Source organism: Carica papaya, chromosome 1 (assembly GCF_054855325.1).
Source record: "Carica papaya isolate Zhongbai chromosome 1, ASM5485532v1, whole genome shotgun sequence".
NCBI lineage: Eukaryota > Viridiplantae > Streptophyta > Magnoliopsida > Brassicales > Caricaceae > Carica > Carica papaya.
Genome location: NC_142309.1, coordinates 22178606 through 22204515, shown reverse-complemented (window position 1 = coordinate 22204515; position 25910 = coordinate 22178606). Strand labels below are relative to the sequence as shown.

The 25910-nt window shown below is 35.9% G+C and overlaps 4 protein-coding genes across 4 annotated transcripts; 2 read left to right on the top strand and 2 right to left on the bottom strand.

Annotated features, from left to right (window-relative positions):
• Positions 1 to 3543, bottom strand: LOC110818775 (metal transporter Nramp2-like). The gene is made up of 4 exons (XM_022047762.2): positions 2727 to 3543; positions 2224 to 2360; positions 1436 to 2088; positions 1 to 749 (listed from the first exon to the last, which is right to left on the bottom strand). Exons 1-4 carry the CDS (start codon positions 3323 to 3325, stop codon positions 531 to 533), a joined length of 1608 nt encoding a protein of 535 aa, XP_021903454.1. The 5' UTR covers positions 3326 to 3543; the 3' UTR covers positions 1 to 530.
• Positions 3544 to 9706: 6163 nt separating this feature from the next.
• On the bottom strand, positions 9707 to 11482 carry LOC110818828 (cytochrome P450 81Q32-like). The gene is made up of 2 exons (XM_022047822.2): positions 10522 to 11482; positions 9707 to 10438 (listed from the first exon to the last, which is right to left on the bottom strand). Exons 1-2 carry the CDS (start codon positions 11404 to 11406, stop codon positions 9773 to 9775), a joined length of 1551 nt encoding a protein of 516 aa, XP_021903514.1. The 5' UTR covers positions 11407 to 11482; the 3' UTR covers positions 9707 to 9772.
• A 677-nt stretch (positions 11483 to 12159) lies between these two features.
• On the top strand, positions 12160 to 14031 carry LOC110818829 (cytochrome P450 81Q32-like). The gene is made up of 2 exons (XM_022047823.2): positions 12160 to 13197; positions 13273 to 14031. Exons 1-2 carry the CDS (start codon positions 12316 to 12318, stop codon positions 13906 to 13908), a joined length of 1518 nt encoding a protein of 505 aa, XP_021903515.1. The 5' UTR covers positions 12160 to 12315; the 3' UTR covers positions 13909 to 14031.
• A 10027-nt stretch (positions 14032 to 24058) lies between these two features.
• Positions 24059 to 25819, top strand: LOC110818878 (cytochrome P450 81Q32-like). Its single transcript, XM_022047898.2, has 2 exons — positions 24059 to 25005; positions 25126 to 25819. The coding sequence occupies exons 1-2, from the start codon at positions 24124 to 24126 to the stop codon at positions 25759 to 25761; spliced, it is 1518 nt and encodes a 505-aa protein (XP_021903590.2). The 5' UTR covers positions 24059 to 24123; the 3' UTR covers positions 25762 to 25819.
• Positions 25820 to 25910: the final 91 nt, after the last annotated feature.

The window sequence follows — 25910 nt, the reverse complement described above, 5'->3', positions numbered from 1 at the left end:
TAAATATAAAAATAAAAATAAATTTTGGGAATAAGTTTAATTATTGTACATGAGAAAAAGTACATTACATCAAAGAATAACTACACAAATGACTTTAATATACTGGGAAAAAAAAAATCAAAACAAAATCTACTACAAAATAAGTAACTTCAACTATCCTGTAAAATCTTGAGAATTCCTCAGGCCGTTGATAGATCAAACAAGGAATCTCATTTGGGGGTGATTGCCTTGATCAACCATATAAGGTCTTCCTTTTCGTGGTTTCTAGCGTGGTCCTTCTGAAATATTGCATACTACCAAAAAATACAAGCAACTAATTGCTCTACTACGTAAAAGTAGAAGTAAGCCGAATTGCTTTTCATTTCTTGAATATGTGTATCTATGCACCGGGGTTAGATATACGACCTTCGTAAATAATGTTTCTGCTTCGCTTATCCGAGTCTCTTATAAACAATCTCAGAGCTGTAGGGCACAACTTACGGTTGAGAGCAGCATAGTTTTGAAGCATATACAATGTCTAGGGTTTTAAGTTAATTTCCAGAAAATCTTTTGGGCAGTTCTATACTGAACCAAGTGGGAGGAAGATCATGGATTCGTGAAACAAGATAAATTATAAACCCTACATATGCAGCTGTGCCTGCACAAACCAGAAATCCAAACAGCAATCCCTTGACTTCGGAAACAAAGAAATCAAACAAAAGATATCCGTTGATTACCATCACCAAGGCAGCCACAGTCCATGCCAACCTCTGCAAAATTAATCAACAATTTCTGAAGTTAGAACAATAAATCATATCATTGGAAGCCAATTAAAACCTATAGCAAGGAGCTTGATCTTAGAAGAAATAAACATGCAAACTGCATATTCTACAGACAAGAAACTATACAAAAACCAGCTCATAAAGAATGATGTCACCTGCCACTTCTTACAACTTGAATTTTACGCAAAACTTTAGAAAGTTTTTACATGATTTTGGGTATTTTATGTAGGAAGCTTGTAGCACTGACAGCAGAAGAAGAAAAAACAATGTAAAGTGTACAGAGAAAATTATAATGAGATCATTTAGCTCCAAACAACCAACTTGCACAGACACAGTAATACAAAATTCTCTTAAAAGGGTCCAGGGAAAGACAACGAAATAGCATATAAAAGAATGAAGAGCATACACTAAATCTAGAGTATAAAATAAGAGCAGAATACAATGATATACATGTTTCGGATCGACAAATTCAAGAATCCACGAAAAACAATGATCCTCAAAAAAATAGAACTGAGCTGTTATAGCATAGAACTTCATGAAAACTTTTTAGAATCAATAATTGATAAATACGGCTGCCAGTGACGATGCTAATCAAAATTTGATGACTGATAAAATATGTGCTATGAGATCCTACAAAAGTCCAAGGAATGGAGGGACAATGAAGATAAACTTACATTAAGCATAGGTCCAATCCTGAATACTCCCATGAGTTCTTCCTTGGAAACTAAAGTAAGAAGAGGGATAAGCGCAAAAGGAATCTGGATCGACTGAAGCACATTAAGCCACTCGTTCAAAACATCTAATGAAGCCTCAGAGGTATTAAATATAATAGCAATGATCATAGTTGGCACAATTGCGCAACTTCTTGTTATCAATGCCCTTAGCCATTTCTTCAACCGAAGATTGAGAAAACCACCCATGATAAATTGTCCAGCATATGTGCCAGTTATTGTACTGCTCTGTCCGGCAGCCAGTAACCCTATTCCCCAGACATAAAGAATTGGAAAGAGTCCTCCTCCATACTTCTTCTGAAGATATTCTCCTGCATTAACTAATCCTATACTATTGGCTTCTTTAGTACCATAAAATCCCTCAGCAAAAACAGTGGTCAGAAACAAATTAATCATGAAGGAGACTAAAAGGGCAGCCGATGACTCAATCGTGTAGTAATTTAGTGCCTCTTGAACCCGACCTCTTCTCTTCGGATCAATTTTCCGGGACTGTACCAAAGCTGAGTGCAAGAAGACATTGTGAGGCATTATGACACAACCCACTACTCCCACTGCTTGCCTAATTGTCCTCGAGCTAAGTCTTGGAAGCAAAATACCTACAATAAGGAAGGGGGGGAAGGGAGAGAAAGAAAAATTAGCAGCACTGCCATAAGCAAATAAGCAATAAGGTAGAAGTTAGCATCAACAAACATAAGACTTCATTCCAAGAAAAAGTCAATCAAATTTCTTACCAATTAAAAGTTCTTTTCCACTGGGTTTTGCATCACCAAACATCCAAGCAAATGAAAGAGCCATAATTGCAATCAAAACGGCAAACACAGCTTCTAATTTCCTGACTCCATAATTCTCTAGAAATAAAAATATGAAACTGTTCGGAAGAGACATCAGTAGTAAGCCAATGTTGGAATATATCATATAAGACTATCAGGCAGTACTGAAAACAAACTTTAAGACCAAATACTTATAACTAAAAATAAAACTAAACTTCAAGCCAATCTCACTGAAACATGAAATTGAGAGGGCAAGTTTAGTTAATTATGACGCAACTGTTGAAATCTCCAAAGACTTCCTAATTTCTTAAATGCGAAGATGAAATTCCAATTAAGCAAATCAGGTAGGTTATGTAAGATGGTTAGTATCATACTTAGCTTAAGTCAACTCAGAAGCTCAAATAATTAGCCAAAATAATTCACATAATACTTGTTCGAACACAAAATGAACAAGAAAAACCTACCAATCCGACGCCGTAATTACAACGCCAACCCAAAGCGGCAAGACTCCATGACTCAGAATCTGGATAGCAATTGCACTGCCAATAACTTCTTGAATATCAGCGCCAATCAGCGCTAGCTCAGCCATGAACCACAGAGCATACCGGGCCCAATTCGGATACTCCTCCCGGCAAAGCTCGGCTAGGTGCCGGCCCGTCGCTACGCCAACCCGAGCCGACAGCATCTGGATGAGAAGGCCCATTACTGTCGCCCACATCAAGAGCCAGAGCAGCGAGTAGCCGGCAATTGCTCCCGCCTGGAGATCCCCTTCCAGATTCCCCGGATCCAAGAAAGCTATACTCATCAAAAACCCTGGCCCCGTGAACAGCCAAAGTTTCTTCCACGAGAAGGGCGGCACATAGTCAGCGGCTTCAAGAGGATCCCCGCAATCGACATCGACGATCAGGATCTTCTCTCGGGATTCGAACGCGACCTCTTCCTCCGAGTCGTCCGACGATGAAGAAGATGAGGATGACGCGGAAGAGGATAAGGCGATGGATTTGGTAGGTAGGAGGCGATTAGATTCCACTTCCTTGTCCTCTTCCCGCGTCGGGGAGCTCATCTTGTCAGCCGGGGGAGATATTCCGTCAGGTATTGAACGGAATATGTTGTATTGTCGGAGATGGTTAAATTTGCGCGGCGGTGCTGAGGCCGACGTTAGAGAGGCGCCGGAGGAGGTGAAGAATCCTCCCGAGATGGATGGGTTGAGGTGGGGCGTGAGTCAAAGCAGGGCGTAGGAAGCTGAATTTATATACGCACCGTTTTTGATTGATCGTGTGAGATGGAAGATCGTACAGTAATCGTCTCGTACTGATGGCTAAAAAGTGACAATCCGGTGCGTTTTAGTCTTGAGTAGAATGACACTCAGAGGCTGGAGCTGCTCATCTTTTAGCTACCGGACAAATGAGAGGTTTGATCCGTGAGCTGTTAAAATATTTTAAAAATAAATTTTAGTAAAATAGATTAAGAGATAAAAATAATAAATAAATTTATTGTAAAAGTTAGGTTCAATATAAAATTATGTCTAATTTGTTAACTTATAAAAACAGTAATAAATATTTAAATGATTATACAATAATAATAACTTAATTACTATAATTATTTTACTATTATTAATTTTTTAATTCAAATTATTTCAAATGATTCATTTTAAATTACTATCATATATTTTAAAATAAATTTTTTTTAATTAATTTATAATAAGTATAAAAAATGTCAAAAAATTTATTTTATGTTTATATTTTGGAAATATTAAATTAATATATTAATAAAAGTATGTACATATAAATTATTTATATTGTATAAGCTACTTTTCAAAAATATAGTATTTTTAATTTTTTTAAAAAATTAATAAAATAATTATTTCTTCTTTTTTTTCTTTTTTAATATTTAATTGAATTTTTTATTTTAAAAAATAAAAATAAAATATACACTGATAACTATGATAAAGTAGGTATTGATCGAATTTATATATTTAACTATATTCTTCTTATACACGAAATAAATTTAAATTTAATTATAGATTTCATTATGCAAACAGTTTATTATACCTATAATTTAACATATTACTCTATATTTATCCTTCCTCATTTGTCAAGTCTATTTATTCACCTGTTTTTTTTTTTTACTTGAACAAATTTATAAAATTATTATTTTATATAATTTAATAACATTTAAATTAATAATCAACAAAAAATAATAATTTTTTACTTACATAATAAACTACTGACCAATATAATTTCACCAAATGTAATTATTCACATCATTTACTATAATGTGAATAATTACATTATAGCTTTTAACGGAACGGAAAAAAGAGAAAACGTGGCCGTTCCTAATACCAGCCAAGTGTCTTTGTACGGGGTTTTCTATTAGCTGGGGGGTGCGGTGAGCACGTGGAGTAGTAGTAACAGCAGTTAGAGCTTTATAATTAAGTACTTGTGTATGCATATGCCAAAATGAAAGCAAACGTAATCACAAGTTGGCATTAGTGTGACCTTCAAACTCACATTAAAAGCAACTCCTTCAATTTATAGCTAATATCATACTCCCTTTTTTGCTCAATGAAAAATACATATTATTATTAAAATTTGAGATTCACAAAAAAATAATTAATAATTTTGTTTGAAAAATTTTAAATTTCAAATTTCATGTATAAAGTTAATGATGCTTAATTGATTAACAGAATTGTACATATATATATATATATATGTGTGTGTGTGTGTGTGTGTGTGTGTATATCTTCAAAATCTCACCCCCAAAAAAAATCAAATCATATTTCCCTGTGTGTATATATATGATGAGGCATTCCATATGGCACAGAAGTCAAATGTACAAGAGAAGGAGAATGATTCCGGGAGCGAAATGTGGACAAGCGAAATGTTGGACGCCATTCTTTTTGGACATGGGCTACAACAAATGCCATCTGTCTGCACCACCTATCCAAGCTATCGTATCTCTGACTCTCTGCTGCTACACCTATTCATAATCTACAAAATTTTATGTCTATTTGTTAATTATTTGAATTTAATTTCACAATTTTGTATTGATTGTTGATGGACTATAATGATTGAGTTATCCATCATTAATTTATAATATTTAATTTAATAAAAATAAAATTTTAATTTATTAATATATTAATAAAATTATAATAATCAAATTGAGTTAAATTTTAACGATTTTATTATATTTTGAGTGAAATAAACATTTTGTAATACTTAAATTTTTTTAATTAATATAATATAATATATTAAAAAATTAGATTTAATGTAAAAATTCGATATTTAAAAAGAAATAAAATTATAAATTAAATACAGAAGCGAAATAATAGAATTTAAGGTTTACATTCTTTACACAATAATTTATAATGTCAAATAGAACGACGGGAATATTCATTCTAAAAGAACAAATAAAAATTAAAGAAATAAACCAAATACAACATATTAAACATTTTAATATGACATTCACTAGCTTTTAAAAGGAGTTCAGGTGGTGAACTATTCACAATCTTTTTGTTAATCGAGATCTGGGTATTGGTTCTCTTAATATGAAATAATTAATAAAAAGGTGAGCTACACTAACCCAGTAAAAATATCATATTACTCGCCAATACAGAAACTGAATGTTAGTAAAAATCATAAAAACAACCAATAGAACTCTTGATTTAAGTAAATTTATTTATCATAAAGAAAACCATTTATTGCATATATTTACCGTTGCGAAATTTTCAAAATCGATCTATAGAGACAATAATTCAAATAATATTCTAATATCATATTCAATTTAGTAAGAACAACAACTTTCCCTTTTTGTTTGCTTACTAGTATCCCTATGAGCCTATAGGAATGTCTCATTACGTGTGAGCCAATATTCAACATTGTCAACTAACCGGCCATCCTCATACCCCGTCCAGTATGAGTGCCGAAAATATCATCCCTCAATACCACGTCCGGTATAAGGGTGAATGGGGTCGTTTTCATACTCTGTCCGGTATGAGCACCAAAAATATCATTCATCAATATCTCGTCCGGTATGAGGCAACGTTCACGGTAGGGTTCCTTATGTACCCGATCCGTTCATCATCTCTCAAGATATTCAATAAGATTATCATTCATTAATTCACATTACCAAACAATTTTTCGTTTGCATATTAATTTGTAATTTTACAAATCAACCGTAAATCACACAAGATAAGCAATATATATATCAAGGAGGTACAATTGAATCATTTAACCATTTCAGTATATCATCATGTATTTAAAACTATAAATTCAACAATCAATTAAACATGACAAACAAATAATTAACCGATTCTAGTTTCATTAGTAACTTGTAATTATTTTCAAGTTTTCTAAATTACACAAAATACCATATTATCGATTATTCAGCTTCAATTATGTAACAGATAATAAGGTGAGAGATTCTTACTCGAATCGGTATCTGAAACACTGAACTTTCTACTGTGTCTACTGGCGGTCTTCGGGTTTCCTGAATTTTTCTGTGGAGATTAAAATACGCTTCACGTACTTAAAAATATCCCAAAAATCTAAAATTAGTGTTAAAAATCCTTTTCTGGCCAATTTCTTGATTCCAGCACAGCCGTGCTCCGGCGACGGCACCACCGCCTGCAGCGGCAGTTTGCCTCAGCCTGGCCATTTTCAGCCAGTTTTGGCCCTTTTCGACCGGTTTTATACCTAACCATGCGAGAAAACACGTTAAGGAGTCTCGATTGACAGAAAAAAGTCAAAAAACAGAAACCTACCAGTGGTAGAATTTTTTGGTGCGGCGGTCCACCGGCTAACCTTCGCGGCTGGGCGTATTTCTTCGGTCAATCTGCGAAAAATAGAATGATGAACACAATTGTAGAAAAATCGCACGAAACGGAAAATGAAAAGAGGCTCATCGGAGGAGGTTGCAAATTTTATCTGCGGTTTTCAGCTCACCTGCCGTTTCTTTTGCTCTGATTTGGCTATGGGGGTGCTCGGAATTAAATTCTGAGTGGATAGGAGAATTTTTACATTTTTTTACGGTCGAAGGTGGCTCTGCGTAGTGACAGGTGGCGATCGGCTTCCTTTCTCCAACGACTGGTTCTTCTTCTTCCGCAGGAGGCTGGCGGCTAGGTTTTGGATTCGGTGTAATGTGAAATATTTATACCCCTCTCGCGTTTATTTGGACCGTTCATCGTGTTTAATCTCGACCGTCCGATCGCTTTTAAAGAGAAAATAAATTTGGACCATTTATCGTGATTTGATCTCGATCTTCTGATCGCGTTTAAAGAGAAAATAAATCTGAACCATTCATCGTGTTTAATCGTGATCGACCGATCATACCTGAGGAGGGAACGGATACGGACCGTCCACACGCACGGTAATGCTTCTAGGTCGTCCGATCGCAGTGCACGCAGATCGCCCGTGTGGTCTCCTAAGTGGCACCGAGTCAGCGTATCTTGCCATGCGGCGCTCTCCGATTCGTCGAGACTGCTGACTGGGCGGTCCTACGTGGTGCAATTTTTCTTAATTGTGTTCTGACCTCCCAGTTTTCGATTGTTCTTTCAAAAACACCATCCGAACCCAAATTTTTGTTCATTTTTTTCTAAAACTATTTTCAATTTCATTCTCAACTTATTCTTTCTATAATTTTACACTAAATTAAAATTTATTAATTTCGAAAATAAATTTTTACACATTTTTTAATGCTAAAATTAATTTCGGGCCAAATTTCGAGGTCGTGTATTATATCTAACCTTTTTTTACAGAAAAAAAAAAAAAATTGCTCTTAATCAATACGCCCTTGAAAGAAGCTTTAAAAAAAATGAGTAAAATTTAAATGCAAAAGAAAAAAGTAAAAACACAATACAAAAAGTGAGTGCCCGATTAACTAGATCCAAAACGGTTCCAAGAACAATTGAATTTGAAAATCATTAAGTTCCAGTCGAGAGAGATGTGTTTGCCAAAATCAACGCATAAATTATCTTCGCGATGGATATTTATTTATGTTATGAACTTATACTTTGATGTCGGTACGTGGGCTGTTTAATTTTTTAATAATTTTTTTATTTAAAATTTATTTTAAGAAATATAACTAATTATGAAGAAAATATTGTGCAAGTTCATAAAAGAGTATGCGAAAATCATGGATTATATTTGTATAATGTGGCATCTAAAGCCACAGCCACTGGTTTTGTAAAAGGTGAGATGAGCGGAACACTTTGATTGTTCTGTTTTAGATTCTTTAGACCTCGTGATTGAGTTCCCTTATGTTAAAAGCACCAATAATTGTGTTAAGTGGATGGGCATTTGGCTACATGGGTGAACTTGTGGATTGCCCACTTTCCTACTTAGCTAATCAACGAATGGACTTATATATATATACAAAGTGTGTCTAACACAAATCATTTTTCATTTTAGTAATGTAATATGAATTGTTGTTATATTTAATTTAACGAGATAAAATATTTAATTTAGTGTATCGGTGTAACTTATATTTGCTAAATAAGTTATAAACATTTGATAAAAGTACTAATAATTAAATTTTGAATATTACTAAAAAAAATATTTGAAACAAACAAGCTAATAATTTATACTTACAACATCCTCTTTAACATATTTTTCCTTAGGAGTTTAATATTGTTTATTGCAATCTTCTTTGATTAGTCAAAAATTAAAAAATTACAAAACTTTGAATTTCTCTGGTGGACTTAATTATTGTTATAGTGTCAAATCTGGTTTTAATTATTTATTATTTCGAGAAATCATAATTATGCTTTTAATTTATTAATAGATTAGCAACCATGGTAATCCTATTTTTATGTAATTTATTTAGTATGTTTTTATTTTATTTTTAAATATGTAAATGAATATATTTTTTTATGTAAATAACATGAATTTGAGGATATGAAAAGTATGGATTTTAATGTATATAAATTATTATATTCATATATATATATATATATATACTTAATTAAAATGAAATTAACATTTATTAACATTCTTCTTGCATGTAAGGTGAGTTGAAAGAAATTCAGGATAAAAAAGATTGAGTCAGTTCTAAACTAATAAAACATATATACGCAATTATATAGAAAATGTTGAAAGATTAATTTGAATTTTGAAGATTCATGAACGTTTCAGATTCTTATATTTATTATTTTTAAGGTACATGTAAAAATTTAGGTATATGCATGAATTTGGTTCAATGTTATGATATACAGCTGTGCTATCTATATAATTGAGTCTATATATTAAATAAGAAATATACAAGCCTTTCTCCTAAACATGTCTTTTTCATCCAACGATGTAAATATTGATTAAAGAAAAATTACGTATGGGTAGGGGATACACACACAGCAGCAGACTGGCACATACGTTATGAATTATCTATGAAATCATCATATAGAATGAATGTAACATCCCCTTCTAATATTAAAGATACATGTGCATATTCATAAACTGAAATTAAAAATTTTATTGATAATCTTTTTATTCACCAATAATGAAACACAGATCTCTTATCAATATATATCTGTTATAGAAAATAGTTTCTCTTGAGAAAGAAACTTAGCCATGATTGCTCGGGGCTTGCATTTAGCTTGCAGAGGTTCACCCTTCTGCAAGCTGAAAGCAATTGCTTCAGTCATATCCACCATCTCCTCACCAACCCTCGACCAGTCAAAGCATTGAATGAGTGTTCCAAGTGCCAATCCGACAGTCCTTACAGCCAAAGCCTCTCCAGGACACCCCCTCCGACCCGACCCAAATGGCATCAACTTGAACCCATCTCTTCCTCCAAGCTCCGGGAACCCTACGCTAGATTTATGCCTCTCTGGCTTGAAGCTTCTCGGATCCTCCCATGTATTCGGATCATTCTGTATGGCCCATGCATTGGTCGATATCATCGTCCCACTTGGAACCCGGAATCCTCCTATTATGCAGTCCTTTGAAGTTTCGTGAGGAACCAGAAGTGGGAGCGGTGGGTACATACGATTTGATTCAAGAATGATGCTACGGAGAAATGGAAGTTTGGGTAAATCGGATTCTTCAAGAAGACGTTTATTCTCTCCTATTTGATTGTCAATCTCCATTTGAACCTTCTTAAGAACTTCTGGGTGGTTTAGCAGCAACGAAAGTGACCACTCCATTGTATTTATTGTAGTATCTGTTCCTGCCAATATAAGAACCTATATACATGTATACACAAACATCAAGTACAGATCTATGCATGCTGTTTGAGGATTTAACAGAGTATAGTAATGGATATTACTAGTATAAGACTTCTGATCATGGCATCGCTGTAATATTCAGGATCTGTTTCTTGCAAAATGAGTATGACATCGATTAGGGTTTTCCAGCTCTCTCCATCACGACGATTGCTCTTCATCTTCCTTCTACGTTCTTCAATCAAGTTTTGCATGAAAGCATCTCTCTCCTTCTGAAGTTCTATCATCTGCTTCTCCAGCTTCCATGATTTAATCCATGGGATGTAATCTACGATGGCCATTGTCCCGCCGATCTTAAAAGTCTCCCCATGAATCTCCCGAAACTTCTTTGCTTCCTTGGCGTCTGTTATGTTATCACCAACATATCGCTTTCCAGCTATCATCATCATCATGACATTGAGAGTGAGCTCGAAGAAAACCACCCTCATGTCAAGAGGACGATTTTGACGTTTGATGAGTGATGAGACCATTGACTTCACCTCGTTGACTCGAATCCATTGCAGTAACTGGAGACGACCAGACGATAATAGCTCGAGAGAGACGAGACGTCTAAGGTTTCGCCAATGGTCACCGTAGGGAGCCCAAGCCAGTGACGTGTTGTTGATGGCGAAGTGTTTGGTCATGAGAAAACGAGGACGATTAGCACAAGCGACGTCGTTTGTGGTGAAGCATTCTTCGGCGGCGGCTGGTGAAGAAACCAACAAGACAGGACGTGAGCCATATTGAAGTAAAAGAAGATCACCATGTTTCTTAGCAATCTCTGAGAGTGTCTTGAAGATAGGTTGTTTGAGGAGATGGAGATGTCCGATTACGGGTAGACATGGAAACGGTCTTGGAGGGAGGTTTTCTATTTTCTTACTAAAACGTTTGGTGAAGAAATAGAGCATGGAAAATATCAGAGAGCAGTAGAGATACCAAATGGCCGCCATGTTTTTTCTTTCTTTTTCTTCTTTTTATTTTTGGGTTCAATCTTATTGCTCCTAATCTGCTTAAATAGCCCTAAAAATACCCATCTAACTTCTTAATCTAATTGCTTACCTGTTTTTCTTATTTACGGAAAGTTATAAATTACAAATATAAATGCTCTTCCTTTTTAGTTTTCTTATCCTTCAAACTGGAATTATGAGATTTTTTTTCTTCTTAATATATAGATATTATGCATATAGGGGCCAATTAATATCATGTTGACAAATTTCTTTAGCTATTTATTGAGTTGCATTTTATTTTGTGAGAATAAATGTCATGATGTTTTTTTCCTTTTTTTTTTAACATATATAGAGATTATTTCTTAACATATATAGATATTATGCGGCTTCCTTTTTTTAATCTATATTTTAATTTTTTTTGTATATAATGTTGTGAATTTAAATTAAGTTATGCCTTATGTATAGCAATTAGTATTTATACGCTATTTAATATTCAAAAGAATGATTTTTTTTTCAAAAAGATTATATTTTGGTTACATCTGATTATGGATTGTCAAAAATTAAATTGTGAGAAAGGAAAAATATTTATTCAATTGTTTTTAACAATTTATCTATTAAAGTGGAATGTGAAGATTCTTACTATACATATATATATATTATGTGTACGAGGACTTATCCAAAAAAAACCTGTCTGCTTTGGATTAATTATTGTATAGAAGTTGGTGAAACGAACATAACCCACTATTTTTTATTCAATTTTCTACTAACAACTACTTTAGTTCGTGAAAAATGTGAAAATATTACTTGCCCAATTGCGAATTACAGCAGGCACACAATACTCAACCATTGAGTGAGTATAAGCTTGCAAAAACGAAAAAAAAAAAAGAGAACAATTGATTGGATTGGTCAACTATGGCTGTCTGGTATCTCTACTCCCTTTTGATATTCCTGGTAACCTCCATCTTCACCAGGCACTTTCTGAACAAAATCCAGAATCTTCCACCAACCCCATTTCCATGTCTACCCGTCATCGGCCATCTCTACCTCCTTAAGCGACCCATCTACAGAACTCTTTCTCGCATATCCAAGCGAAGCGGTGATGTTCTCCTTCTACAATTCGGATCCAATCGAGTCCTCGTCGTCTCGTCGCCGTCAGCCGCTCAAGAATGTTTCACCAAAAACGACATCATTTTCGCCAACCGTCCTCACTTTCTCATGGGCAAACACTTGGCCTACAATTTCACCGCCATCTCTTGGGCACCCTACGGTGACCATTGGCGGAATCTCCGGCGGATTTCCTCCCTCGAGCTCTTGTCACCGACCCGCCTTCAAATGTTGTATCACATCCGAGCCGACGAGGTGAGGACGATGATTCGCAATCTCTTGGAAAGTCAAGATCAAGTCGTTGATCTGAGAACATCGTTTTTCGAGTTGGCGCTCAACATCATGATGAGAATGATAGCTGGAAAACGTTACTATGATAAGAACGTGGAAGACGTCCGAGAAGCAAATCGATTTCGTGAGCTTCATGACGAGACTTTGAAGTTGAGTGGTTTAACTGCTATTGAAGATTTCTTGCCGTGGATTAAATCTTGGGATCTTGAGAGGAAGTTGATAGAGTGTCAAAAGAAGAGAGATGGGTTCATGCAGGATTTGATAGAGGAGGGAAGAAGGAAGATGAAATTTGATAGCTGCGATGGAGAGAGGAAGAAAACAATGATCGATGTCTTGTTGTCCCTGCAAGAATCAGAGCCAGAGTATTACAGTGATCTAATCATCAAAGGCCTGATGCTGGTAATATTTCATCGACAAATATTATAAGTTCGAAATCGTTAAGTTAAATCTATAATTTTACAATTTTGTGCGCAGATTCTTCTCATGGCTGGGACTGATACGACTATAAATACAATGGAGTGGGCACTTTCACTGTTATTAAACCACCCAGAAGAACTTAAACGTGCCGAAACTGAAATCAAGAATCAAATACCAGAGGGTCGTCTTCTTCACGAATCAGATTTGCCCAACCTTCCATACCTTCGCTGCATCATAAATGAAACAATGCGTCTGTACCCGGCAGCCCCCTTGTTAGCACCACATAGATCATCCGCGGAGTGCAGCGTCGGAGGGTTTCGCATTCCGGCCGGCACGACACTAATGGTTAACGTATGGGCAATACAACATGATCCTAAGATTTGGGAAGATCCAACAAAATTTAAGCCAGAGAGGTTTAGAGAGATGTCGGAGACAGCTGGTGCCGGAGCCAAAGATGGGTACTGTTTGATGCCTTTTGGGTCTGGGAGGAGAAGCTGTCCTGGAGATGGGTTGGCTATGAAGGTGATAGGCTTGACTCTAGGCTCGTTAATTCAGTGCTTTGAGTGGACGAGGGCTGACAAGGAGATGGTGGATATGACTGAAGGAGTTTCCTTTACCTTGCAGAAGGCTAAGCCACTGCGTGCTAAATGCCGACCAAGAGCCACCATGGCCGAACTTCTTTCTAAAATATGAAGCAAAATGATCTTGTTGTATTGGAAAAACGTATTTTGTAAAAAAAATAATACGATGATCTCTGAAGTTTTCTTTAATATTTGTGTAAAAAAATAATAAGATGAAGTCTGAAGTTCCCTTTAATATTTTATGATTTAAATTATTTACGTTTTAAATTATTCATGTCCACCATCTTTCCACCACCAACTCTCTCCCACTCAAAGCAGTGAACTGGCATAATCCCATATCAGTTCCTGCTTTCTTTAAAATTACTGGGTTGTTGAGGCATGGTCCAATATTCTATAGCCCCATGTCAGTCCCTGCTCCGGTAAAACCTGTAAACCATGCTACAATTTTGTTAAATGTTTATATATGCATACATATGACATTATAGAGCCATAAGCATACCATGTATCAAGTATTTGATAGTTTCATTTTTGTAGAGTAACAAGACTTCAATCATGGTACTCTGTTTCTCCAAAACGGGGACTCCTTGGTTTGAATTTGTCTTACTTTTCTTTTTTGATATTCGACTAATTCTTGCATGAATCTTTTTTTAAAAAAAAAATCTGCAGATCCATTTAAGCTTTTTGAGTCCCATCAACCTCAATAATTACAAGAAATCTACCATGTTGGCGAGGACATTTGGAAAATTTTTTGAAAGATAGACCAACTCTACTAATATTTAATTGTAAAAGGGAGAGAGAATAAGGAAAGACTAATAAAAAGATTTAATTTTTAAATTTATAATTATCTCTATAAATCTTAAAAGTATACAGGAATATACAAACATTGATATAATTCTTAAAATTTCAAATACATTAATTATAATTAAATTTAAATTCATAAACTATAATTAATTCTAATTCTTGAACTACTTAGAAAAACTCAAAAAATATATATTAATTATTATATTCATAACCTATATATAACTTAATATCTTAATAAGACAAAAAGCTTAGAAATTATTGAAGAAATAATTTAAAATTATATTAAGGTTATTCTTTTTTATAAAAATCATAAATTATCGAGTGAAATTATAAAGTATTAGTTATAAAAAATTAAAATAAAATAGTAAATCGTGATAAATCAGGGATTAAATAACAATAAATAGATAGGGATAGACCTGTCTATATACTAAACTGTGGACTATTTATGTATTCGCATCCTGTTTTGATTGAATAGAATCATTTTATATTTTTTCTTCTCCAAAAAGTGGTATCAAAGCCAGAAAAGAAAAAACATTAAATTATTATTTTTTTTTGTTCCGCAGTAGTTGTGGACAGCCATAACGTCAGATAATACGTATATGCAACTTGTAATTTCAGGTTGAAAGTCAAAAAGCTTTGTGAAAAAAAAAAATAGATCACCATGGACTCATCGAAAGTAATAGTTGTGAAACCCCAAACCCTTCGACATGAGTTCGAAACTTAATCACGAAGACAATATTTAAAAACTTGATAAGACACAAAAATGACAGTCAAGCTTAGAGATTAAAAAAAAAAAAAACTTTTTTTGTTTCTCCATCCACCTGCAGCTTAAAACCATAAGAAAAATTGAGACGAAAACCCTAACATCGTCTTCTTCTCTCAGTCGCCGCCCCTAAACCACTGAAACCCTAAAATGCTGCTCTCTCTCGACATCGCCTTAATGGAGAAAGGGGAGGCATCGCCTTGTCCGGAAGATAATCGGTCCACGAAGAAGGTTAAGATAAGGTCGGAGGAAAATCATTCTCCGTTTCCTGATGAACGACAGAGTATGGAGGAAGGGATGGCGGAAGGAGCAGTGGAAGTAGAAGATACACTGCCCAACCCGGAAGCAAGCCGCTTAAGGTGGAACGATGCGACTCGATCTGGGGCTGACCACCTCGCGTCGTTGGCAGGCGAATGGGGCCTGGTCACAATGCCGATGGGAGGGGATGCGAAAATAGGGATGGTGGAACATTCTGGCGCGACCCGACCTGCGTGCCCGAGCACGACCCGACTGAGTGCGATCCAGAGGGTGGTTGCGGAGGACGAACCGATGATGAAGGCAATGCAGGTTGAAAGTAAGCCGGCAACAGAGGCGGCTCTCCCCTGTCCTGGTGTGACCCGACAGGCGCTCCCAACCTTGCTTTGGTCTGGTGTGGAAAAGTTAAATATTAAATATGAAACTATAGCGGATGCTGTGATTGGGGATGGATCCTATGGAATGGGCGGAGAGGTAGTGAACTTCAGGCAAATTACAGGCGAGAAATCACAAACCACACACCTTGGGAAATCTCTTTCGCCGCAGGAAGCACCGAATGTGAAACTCTCCTTTAGAGATAAACTCATTAATAGTTATCACGTTCTTAACAGGGAGATGAAATTGAGATCAGGGACGGGGATGTTAAGTTCAACATGGAAAATGGAATACTGAGAATCAGTTTTTCAAAAAAGGTGCATAACCTTCCTAACGCAAAATATGAAACTTAGAGTGATTAGTGGACTATTTGAAAAGCCAATTGGATATAAAGCACTTTAGATAAAACTTCATAACTTGTGGAAGCCTACTAATTGATTACACATGATTGGCTTAAATAATTATTACTACATGGTCAAGTTTCACTCGACAGGGGACTTATCTGCACGTTCTTATGGATGGCCCATAGGTTATTTATGGTCATTACCTCACGGTGCAACCTTGGTCCCCCAGTTTCTCTACTACAAATCCTGATGTCACTAATGCGGCGGCTTGGGTGTGATTTCCCGGCCTCCCTACCCATTATTACTATAAGAGTGTGCTCAGAGCTATCTCAAAGGTGATAGGGAAGGCATTTCGCATTAACTATAACACTGAATCCACAATGAAGCAAGTTTGCTCGATTGGCGGTTGTAATTTATTTGACCAAATCACTCATTTCTAAGTTCATGCTAGATGGGCGTCTACAAAGAGTGGAATATGAGGGATTGCCTACTATATGCTTCGACTGCGGAATATATGAACACCTTAAACATCAGTGCAAGAAAAATACTGAGACAGAGATTGAGTCAGTCAAGAGTGGAAGCACAGGTCTTAATGAACAGGATAATATGGCAGTGTTAGATGAAAATTATGGTCCCTGGATGCAAGTCCAATGCAAGGGAAAGAAAGTTGAAAATAAGAGTTCTATCTTGTCAGACAAAGGTTCAGATATCCCAAGAGAGAATAATAAGAATGGATCAAGATTTAGTATAATTGCATATATGGAAGGAGCCTGAGAAGGACCAAATTGGTTGGTGGTGAAAGCCCCTAAAGAGATGGGAGTCTCAAATGAAAAACAACCCCCAAGGAACAAAGGAAAAATGCCGATGGTGGAAGACATTGATCAAAAGACGATGGATGCTCTCCCTAAAATTATGGGTTCTACTATGTTGGCCAATACTAAGCCCACAATTAGACGTGTGATGCCCGTAACTAATATGGTCGAAGAATATAGTGGGACAAAGGGATGCATTAGCCCCCGTGGCACATGAATGACTTACAATGAGAAGTTTGTAATAAGTCAGGATACTACTACGTTGGAATCTTCACATAATATCATTGTAATAATTAAAGATAGGGCAGACTAAGATCACGAACTGAATCGGTCCTCCTCCCATAGCTCCATGCTAATAACGATCTCCTTGAGAGATCGCCTCAAGCCAGTAGTCAAACTGTCGGATAGACTTGGTATCAAGAAAGACAAAAAAATTAATAAGACCTTTAAAAAATAAGTTAAGGCCAAAAAAGGGGACGAAGCACCTACATCCACTATATCCACTACGATCAACCTGCTTATGTCCAAAAGTCAAGAGCTTGTCAACAAGAATGTAAGTCTCATTTCGAGTGCTGTTGATGCCCTTCAAAAAGAGCAAACATAGTCTTTCTTTTGAGCATAAGCTCCTCTATTCCCTTATCTTTACCATATGGATTGCTCATTTCTTGTGTGAAATTATCAGGGTGTAGTAAAAATTGGTCTCTGGTGCGCCCTAAAGTCCTTTGTCAATATCCACAACCCTCACTTGATTGCATTTTTAGAGCCTAGGATGGCAGGCGAGAAAGTGAATAAAGTGACCAAGAACCTGAGATTCGATTACTCTCATAGAGTTGAGGTAGTTAGATTTTCTGGGGGCATTTGGATGATGTGAAAAGAGTCTATTCAAGTTAATGTGGACTACAATCACCGTCAATTTATCTATTCCAGAATTAGCAAGAATAATGGTTGGGAAGATTTCTCCTTCTCTATTGTCTATGGGAGCCCAAATCCTTATAAATGTAAAAACTTTTGGAAGGAGCTCACCATTATCGGGCATCACATGAATCACTCTTGGCTCCATGTTAGAGACTTCAATGTCATCTTGGATTTGGATGACCAAAGAGGGGGGGCAGCTAAACGGTCTAAAGACTGCTCTCTTTAACCATAATATTGATGTCAATTCCATACAGCAGCTTGATTATGTAGGACCTAACTTTATATGGCGATGCGGGACCCTTTTTCAACGGCTTGATAAAGATATCTGTAACCAGAGATGGTTCAACCAATTCTCAGAGGCCATCATTCACCACCTTACCTTAATGGTCATCCCCTTGTCTTTCCCCCACAAATGTTGTGTAGAGTGGACCACTTCTTGGGCAATAATAATGTTATTCGTGATATTTCCATCGACTACAAAGCTAGCTTGGGTAGGTCAACCAAGAAAGGCATTAGGTTTTTGAGTCGATTGATAATGAGTTTAGTAACAATTTTATATAACATCATTAATAAACTGATTGGACGAAATTCTTTACTAGTTTCTGGTATAGCAACTTTAGGGATAATGGTAATAAGGGTCTTGTTAATCTCAGCAGGTAACTATTCACCATGGAAGATACCCTTGACCATTACGCAAACTGACTCGCTTACAGTCTCCAATTGGTTATGAAAGAATGCCATGTGAAGGCCATCCACTCTGGGAGCCTTCAACAGGTATATGCTAAATAAAACGTCATAAATTTCATGGTTCATTATATCAGAGTCCAACCGAGCAACCATAGTAGTTGTTAATTTCGGGAATAAGCCTCTAACATGGTAATGTGGTATAGGTCCTTCTTCGACCATATAAAGGTGCTCAAAGAAGATGGAGGTCATTATCCGACATTGGCCTTTATCGGTACTCCAATTACCATCCCCATCCTTAAGCATACTAAATTTGTTTTTTTTTTCTTCTAGAGATGGTTTAAGTATGAAAGTATTTTGTGTTCCTATCCCTAAGAGAAATCCAATTACATTGGGATTTTTACTTCCAGAGCATCTCTTCTTCCAATAACACCCCCTCTAGTTCCTCTTGTAAGGATTTCTTTTGCTCTTTGAACCTAACAGGGAGTTATCTTTCTAGTGCCTGTTGGATCCCACTTAGTCTTGTTAGGAGGATGCTTTTTGTCTTAGTGATATGGCCAAACACATTTCTATTCTAGTCCTGCACAGTATCGCTAAAATTACTAATGTTCCCCTGGATAGAAAGATAGTTTTGTCAATTTCTCTTAACTAAGTTAGGGACCTTGGGGTGGGATAGCCATACAGCTAAAAAATCGAAAAGGCTTGGGGTCTTTATTGTGAGTGTAACGGGTGTAAGGGATAATCAGGAGAGGCCTATGATCAGATTGCACTTAGAAAAAGCTTATGATCGCATCTATTGGAAATATGTGGAGGACACTCTGCTTGATGTTGGTCTCTCTCATAATCTTATCAGAGTCATCATGCAATATATCTCCTCTTACTCCATGCAATTATTGTGGAACAATTGTCTTACCCAAGAGTTCCGACCTACTAGAGGCATTCAACAAGGAGACCCAATATCACCCTACATATTTGTGTTATACATGGAATAACTATCACATTGCATCAACACCTGGGTAAGAAATGATATGTGGAAGTCGATCTGCCTTGGTAAGAAGGGTTTTACCCTTTCACACATCTTTTTTGCGGATGAACTAGTAATCCTTGGGAAGGCCATTGAGGACCAGACCTAGGTTATAAATAAGGTCTTAAAGGATTTTTGTGCGAGCTCGGGCCACAAAGTGAGTGTAACTAAAATATTTAACTTTCTTTTCTTGCAATGTTACCACGAGTGAGGTTAGTTGTATTAGCAAGATGTTTGGTTTTCAAATCTCTAATAATCTTGATAAGTATTTGGGAGTTCTATTGTTATATGATAGAGTCAACAAAAATACTTATTATTAAATCCTTGAGAAGATTAACCAAAGGTTATCTAGCTGGAATGCTAACCTCTTTTCCTTTGTAATATGTTTGACTTTGGCCAAGTCCGTCCTCATGACTATCTCTGCTTATGCTATGTAGACCACAGCCTTGCCTAAATCCCTATGTGATCATATTGAAGTGATGGTCAGGAAGTTTCTCTGAGGCCAAAAGAATGGTAACCGAAAAATCAGTCTTATCAGTTGGGATGACATATGCATGCCTTAGGACGCTGAGGAAGTGGCATTCAATCTACCCACAAGCAAAACCAAGTTTTTCGAAGAAATTGGGCTTTGTTATGGTTGCGAAGCCCGATCTCCTATGGGTCTAGGTCCTTACCCACAAGTACATATGGTCTGGCTTATCATGGAATTATAAGCCGACGGGACCGACCTCTCATCTTTACCGCAACCTTAACCATCTATGGATGGACCTTCGAGTTGGCATCAAATGGTCCACTAGATCAGGAAGAAATATTAGGGTTTGGGAAGATTGCTGATTAGGGGATCTAGGGCCACTTAAGCTTTTAGCTTTCGCGCCTATAGATGAACAGGATCTCCATAGATGTGTCAGGGACTACGTGGTGTCATCCGGCCAATGGGATTAGGAGGCCCTACATTGGGTGTTGTCGATGGGTATGCTGCTCCAGATAGCTGCAATACCGACCCCTAGAGATGACAATATCCTAGACTCCTACTTTTGGGGTATAACGAGTTCTAGGTGCTTCTCGGTTAGCTCGGCTTTCGTCCTCTTGGAGAGTGATCCTTGGCACCCAAAGGATAGGAATTGGAGAAACATTTGGCATTGGTCAAGTGCTCAACAGATGCGTACGTTCCTCTGGTTGGCTGCTAAGGGGAAGCTTTTGACGAATTGGGAGAGATACCGACATCACACATCCTCTACTACATAATGCTATAGGTGTGGCGACCCTATTGAGGATGTGGATCATGTCCTCCATAATTATAACGTGGCTAAGCTGTTGTGGTTGAAGATCATACCTGCTGAAACCCAATCAACGTTCTTCTGTGGTACTGTGGATGAGTGGTCATGCTAAATCTCTAAAACAATTGGCCTTGGTGCAAAATATTTCATGATTATAGAGTAATATTTGGTCTTACTTACTAGAGTTTGTGGAACCATATAAATAAATTTGTTTTCTAAGAGAGTGAGAGCAGTATCAATGAGCTTACTAAGGATGTATCTCTAATGATTGATTATATTTTTATAACTAATAATATGAATCTTTATTTTTTTTTAGGTATGGTGCACAGATCGAAAAAACTTATAGTTTGATAGAAACCACCTAGGGGTTGGTGGAAGGTGAACATTAATGGTGTTTATTGTGCTGCAACCAATCTCGTCTGCTATGGAGGACATATTAGGGATGATGATGGTGTTTGCTTGAGAAGCTTCAGCAGGAAGATTGACAAATGCTCTGTTCTTCAAACCAAGCTTTGGGGTGCTTTCGATGGCCTTCAACTCCCTTGGAATGCTGGATTTTGTAGTATTATTTTAGAAATGGATAGTGTTCTGGCGATGTAATTACTTACTAAGGAAGATTACAATACTAATGCGCATGTTGTACTCATTCATGAAATCAAGCACTTGCAATTGTGGAATTGATAGGTCTGGATCAAACATGTCTATTGCAAATAAAATAAATGCACTGACTGGCTGGCAAATGCTAGCTTCTCTCTACCGATGAGCCTCCACTTTCATGTTCAAGTTCCGAATGATTTCTAACAGCACCTCACTGATGATATCATGGGTGTTTCTTGACTCCAGATGTGTATGATGATTTCTTAATTTTATTTTAATTTTTTCCTCTCTTTGTACCAAAAAAAGACATTCAGGTTGAAAGAAAATGTTGAATAAGTATCAAATATATTCACAAAAGCATTTCCATTGCAAAAACATGTATATTTCATATTATTACTTGGCGTACACAATTTCAAGAGGATTGTTAAATAAATTATTCAAAATTATGTTAAAATTAATTTTCTTATGAAATCATAATAAAAAATTAAATTACGATAAATAAGCGGTTAAATAGCAATAAATAGACTAGTCTATCACTATCTACATGTAAGTTGTAGGTTATTATGTATCTGCATCCCCTTTTAATTAAATATAACCCTTTTATTAAAAGAACATCTATCACAGAGAAACAATACTTGTTATTTGACCTTCGTTATGATTGTAAATAAATTAGTCCAAGTAAAGGAACTTTTATCAAACTCATCCTTAATCTGTTAATATCTCTCACTTATTTTTCTTACTAGACAAAATAATCCGTCAAAGTAATTTTATAAGATAAAAATCAATTCATTTCTTTATCCAAATCAATATATGAAAGTATTTATGTGTCAATGAGTCATTCTTTTAATATATTTAACATCTTAAATAAGTTATTTTATGGTTAATATCTTTTAGTTGTTACTAAATATTTTAGATATTTATGAGAAAAAAATGTTTGATTTTTTATCAACAAGTGGGCTTAATGTGGGTCTCGTTGTACGTAACAAGCTATAAGTTTATTGTATCCGTTTAAAATTGATCAATTACGGTTAAATGATTATGAGTTTTAATGCATCAAACTTAAATATGGACTTGTAATATGTATAAATACTATATTTATAATTTTTTATTTTATGATATGTAAAATAGAAAATGATAAAAATTGACGATATAAAAATGTGGTTATGCTTTCAAATCGTACGTAAATTTTATTTTTCTTGCTATCCCATCAGCAGAAGAAGAAAGGTTGAAAGGTCACGTGTTGATTTGGAAGATCTGCCATAGTACGCGGATATTTATTCCGATATGAATTCAAGTACGCTTCTCTGTTCATTCTATTTGATTTAATACGGGTTTGCTTACAGTTTTTCGATTTGGTTTGATTTAATTTTTAACAAAAAGATGAATAATATATTTTTTTTACATGATTAAAAGCTTGGTTAGATTTTTACTTCATTATCTTACCTAAAGAAATTTAACTATCACGAAATATTTTTTCAATCATTTTTCTTAGTAACTCGTTAAAATTAAATTTAATTTAGTTATGAGAACTCTACCAAAACACTAATAAGTTAGCCATCAAACTTACTAAATTAAGTATTATAAGTCATCTAGTGTCAACTAATAATATACTCCTAAAGTGACAGATACATAATGCATTTTATTTTTCTTTTGTCTATCTATAGTTTAATAATGTGTTCCTGTCATGAATTGATAAATGAGAATGTAAATATGTTTATTTTTCTTTCTTTTAGCAATTTATCTCTTAAATTGAAATATGAAGATTTTTTCCAAATATGTTATGATTAATATTTTTTTTACTTATTATCATTATTATTATTATTATTAATCATTACTTTTATTTTTTATATGATATAGTAAGTTTAAATTGAATTATAGGTTATGTACATATTTAGTAAAAACTGTACTAATTCTAATATATATATGCGCGACTTAATATCTAAACAAGATAAAATATAGGTTACTATATATTGTCATAAATTGTGAGAATGCAAATATATATATATATATATATATATATATATATTTAAAACAATTTATCTACTAAAATGGAATGCGAAGATTCTTACTATACACATATGTATGTACATATTATGCGTATGCGGACTTTTACCTTTTCTTGATACCATTTTTGAACAATTTCTGTACTGATCAAACTTTGAAATACATATTCGACCCAGCTCACATTATTATTAAAAACCCAAAAATATACCCTTTATGCTTAATTCAAAAATAGTTTAATTTTTGTCTACACTCTTTATCTATAATATTTTTGAAACAAAATCTAAAAAACTTTCATCTAATTTGGATTATTTATTGTATGGACGTTACTAAAACGACCACAACCGACTATCTTGTATTCAATTTTCTATTATATTAATTAACAACTAGTTAGTGCGTGGAAAATGTGAAATCACTGTGCATAGTAAATCCAAGGACCGAACTCAATCGTTTGAGTGACTTCATTCTCGAAAAGAAACATGGCGGTCTGGTATCTCTACTCCCTTTTGATATTCCTGGCAATCTCCATCTTCACCAGGCACTTTCTTAACAAAATCCGGAATCTTCCACCAACCCCATTTCCATGTCTACCCATCATCGGCCATATCTACCTCCTCAAGCCACCCATCTACAGAACTCTTTCTCGCATATCCAAGCGAAACGGCGGTGTTTTTCTTCTACAATTTGGATCCAACCGAGTCCTAGTCGTCTCGTCACCGTCGGCCGCTGAAGAGTGTTTCACCAAAAACGACATCGTTTTCGCCAACCGCCCTCACTTTCTGATCGGTAAACACTTGGCCTACAATTTCACCATCATGTCTTGGGCACCCTACGGTGACCATTGGCGAAATCTCCGGCGGATCTCCTGCCTCGAGCTCTTGTCACCCGCCCGCCTCCAAATGTTGTACCACATCAGAGCCGACGAGGTGAGGACGATGATCCGCAACCTCTTGGATAGTCAACATCGCCTTGTTGACTTGAGAACATCGTTTTTCGAGTCGACGCTTAATACCATGATGGGAATGATAGCCGGAAAGCGTTACTACGACAAGAACGTGGAAGACGTCAAAGAGGCAAATCGTTTTCGTGAGATTCATGTAGAAACTTCAAAGGTGGCTGGTTTAACTGCTATTGGAGATTTCTTGCCGTGGATTAAATCTTGGGATGTTGAGAGGAGGATGATAGAGTGTCAAAAGAAGACAGATGGGTTCATGCAGGATTTGATAGAAGAGGGAAGAAGGAAGATGAAAATTGATAGCTGCGATGGAGAGAGGAAGAAAACAATGATCGATGTCTTGTTGTCCCTGCAAGAATCAGAGCCAGAGTATTACAGTGATCTAATCATCAAAGGCCTGATGCTGGTAATATTTCATCGACAAATATTATAAGTTCAAAATTGTTGAAGTTAAGTCTATAAATTTTCTTTAGCTGGTAGCCTGTAAGGCTAGTATATTTTATAATTTTTACAATTTTGTGTCCAGATTCTTCTCTTGGCTGGGACTGATACGACTATAAGTACTATGGAGTGGACATTTTCGCTGTTACTAAACCACCCAGAAGAGCTTATACGTGCCCAAATTGAAATCGATAATCACATATCAGAGAGTCGTCTTCTTCATGAATCAGATTTGGCCCACCTTCCATACCTTCGCTGCATCATAAATGAAGCAATGCGTATGTACCCAGCAACCCCCTTGTTAGCACCACATAGATCATCAGCGGAGTGCAGTGTCGGAGGCTTTTGCATTCCAGCCGGGACGACACTGATGGTTAACGCATGGGCAATACAAAATGATCCTAACGTTTGGGCAAATCCAACAAAATTTAAGCCAGAGAGGTTTAGAGAGATCTTGAAGACAGCTGGTGCCGGAACAAAAGATGGGTTCTGTTTGATGCCATTTGGGTATGGGAGGAGAAGCTGTCCTGGAGATGGGTTGGCTATGAAGGTGATGGGGTTGACTCTTGGCTCGTTAATTCAGTGCTTTGAGTGGACGAGGGTTGATGAAGAGATTGTGGATATGACTGAAGGAGTTTCCTTCACCTTGCAGAAGGCTAAGCCTCTGCAAGCTAAATGCCGACCAAGAGCCACCATGGCTGACCTTCTTTCTGGAATATGAAGCAAAATGAACTTGGTGTATTGGAAAAATGTATGTTGTAAATAAATAATAAGATGAAGCCGGAAGTTCCTTTTCGTTTTAAACTTATATATTTTACAGTTCTAGATTATATTTATTGTTTATATTTTCTTTGAACATTGGCTAAACTA

Bases quoted from the DNA above. Each gene is read 5' to 3' on its own strand.
- LOC110818775 (XM_022047762.2), bottom strand. From the start codon at position 3,325: ATGAGCTCCCCGACGCGGGAAGAGGACAAGGAAGTGGAATCTAATCGC. The intron at 2,361-2,726 runs GTAGGTTTTTCT...TCTTCCGAACAG, and splicing joins GTAATTACGGCGTCGGATTG to TTTCATATTTTTATTTCTAG. The intron at 750-1,435 runs GTAAGTTTATCT...TTAATTTTGCAG, and splicing joins GGATTGGACCTATGCTTAAT to AGGTTGGCATGGACTGTGGC.
- LOC110818828 (XM_022047822.2), bottom strand. From the start codon at position 11,406: ATGGCGGCCATTTGGTATCTCTACTGCTCTCTGATATTTTCCATGCTC. The intron at 10,439-10,521 runs GTAATATCCATT...ACATGTATATAG, and splicing joins TGATCAGAAGTCTTATACTA to GTTCTTATATTGGCAGGAAC.
- LOC110818829 (XM_022047823.2), top strand. From the start codon at position 12,316: ATGGCTGTCTGGTATCTCTACTCCCTTTTGATATTCCTGGTAACCTCC. The intron at 13,198-13,272 runs GTAATATTTCAT...TTTTGTGCGCAG, and splicing joins TCATCAAAGGCCTGATGCTG to ATTCTTCTCATGGCTGGGAC.
- LOC110818878 (XM_022047898.2), top strand. From the start codon at position 24,124: ATGGCGGTCTGGTATCTCTACTCCCTTTTGATATTCCTGGCAATCTCC. The intron at 25,006-25,125 runs GTAATATTTCAT...TTTTGTGTCCAG, and splicing joins TCATCAAAGGCCTGATGCTG to ATTCTTCTCTTGGCTGGGAC.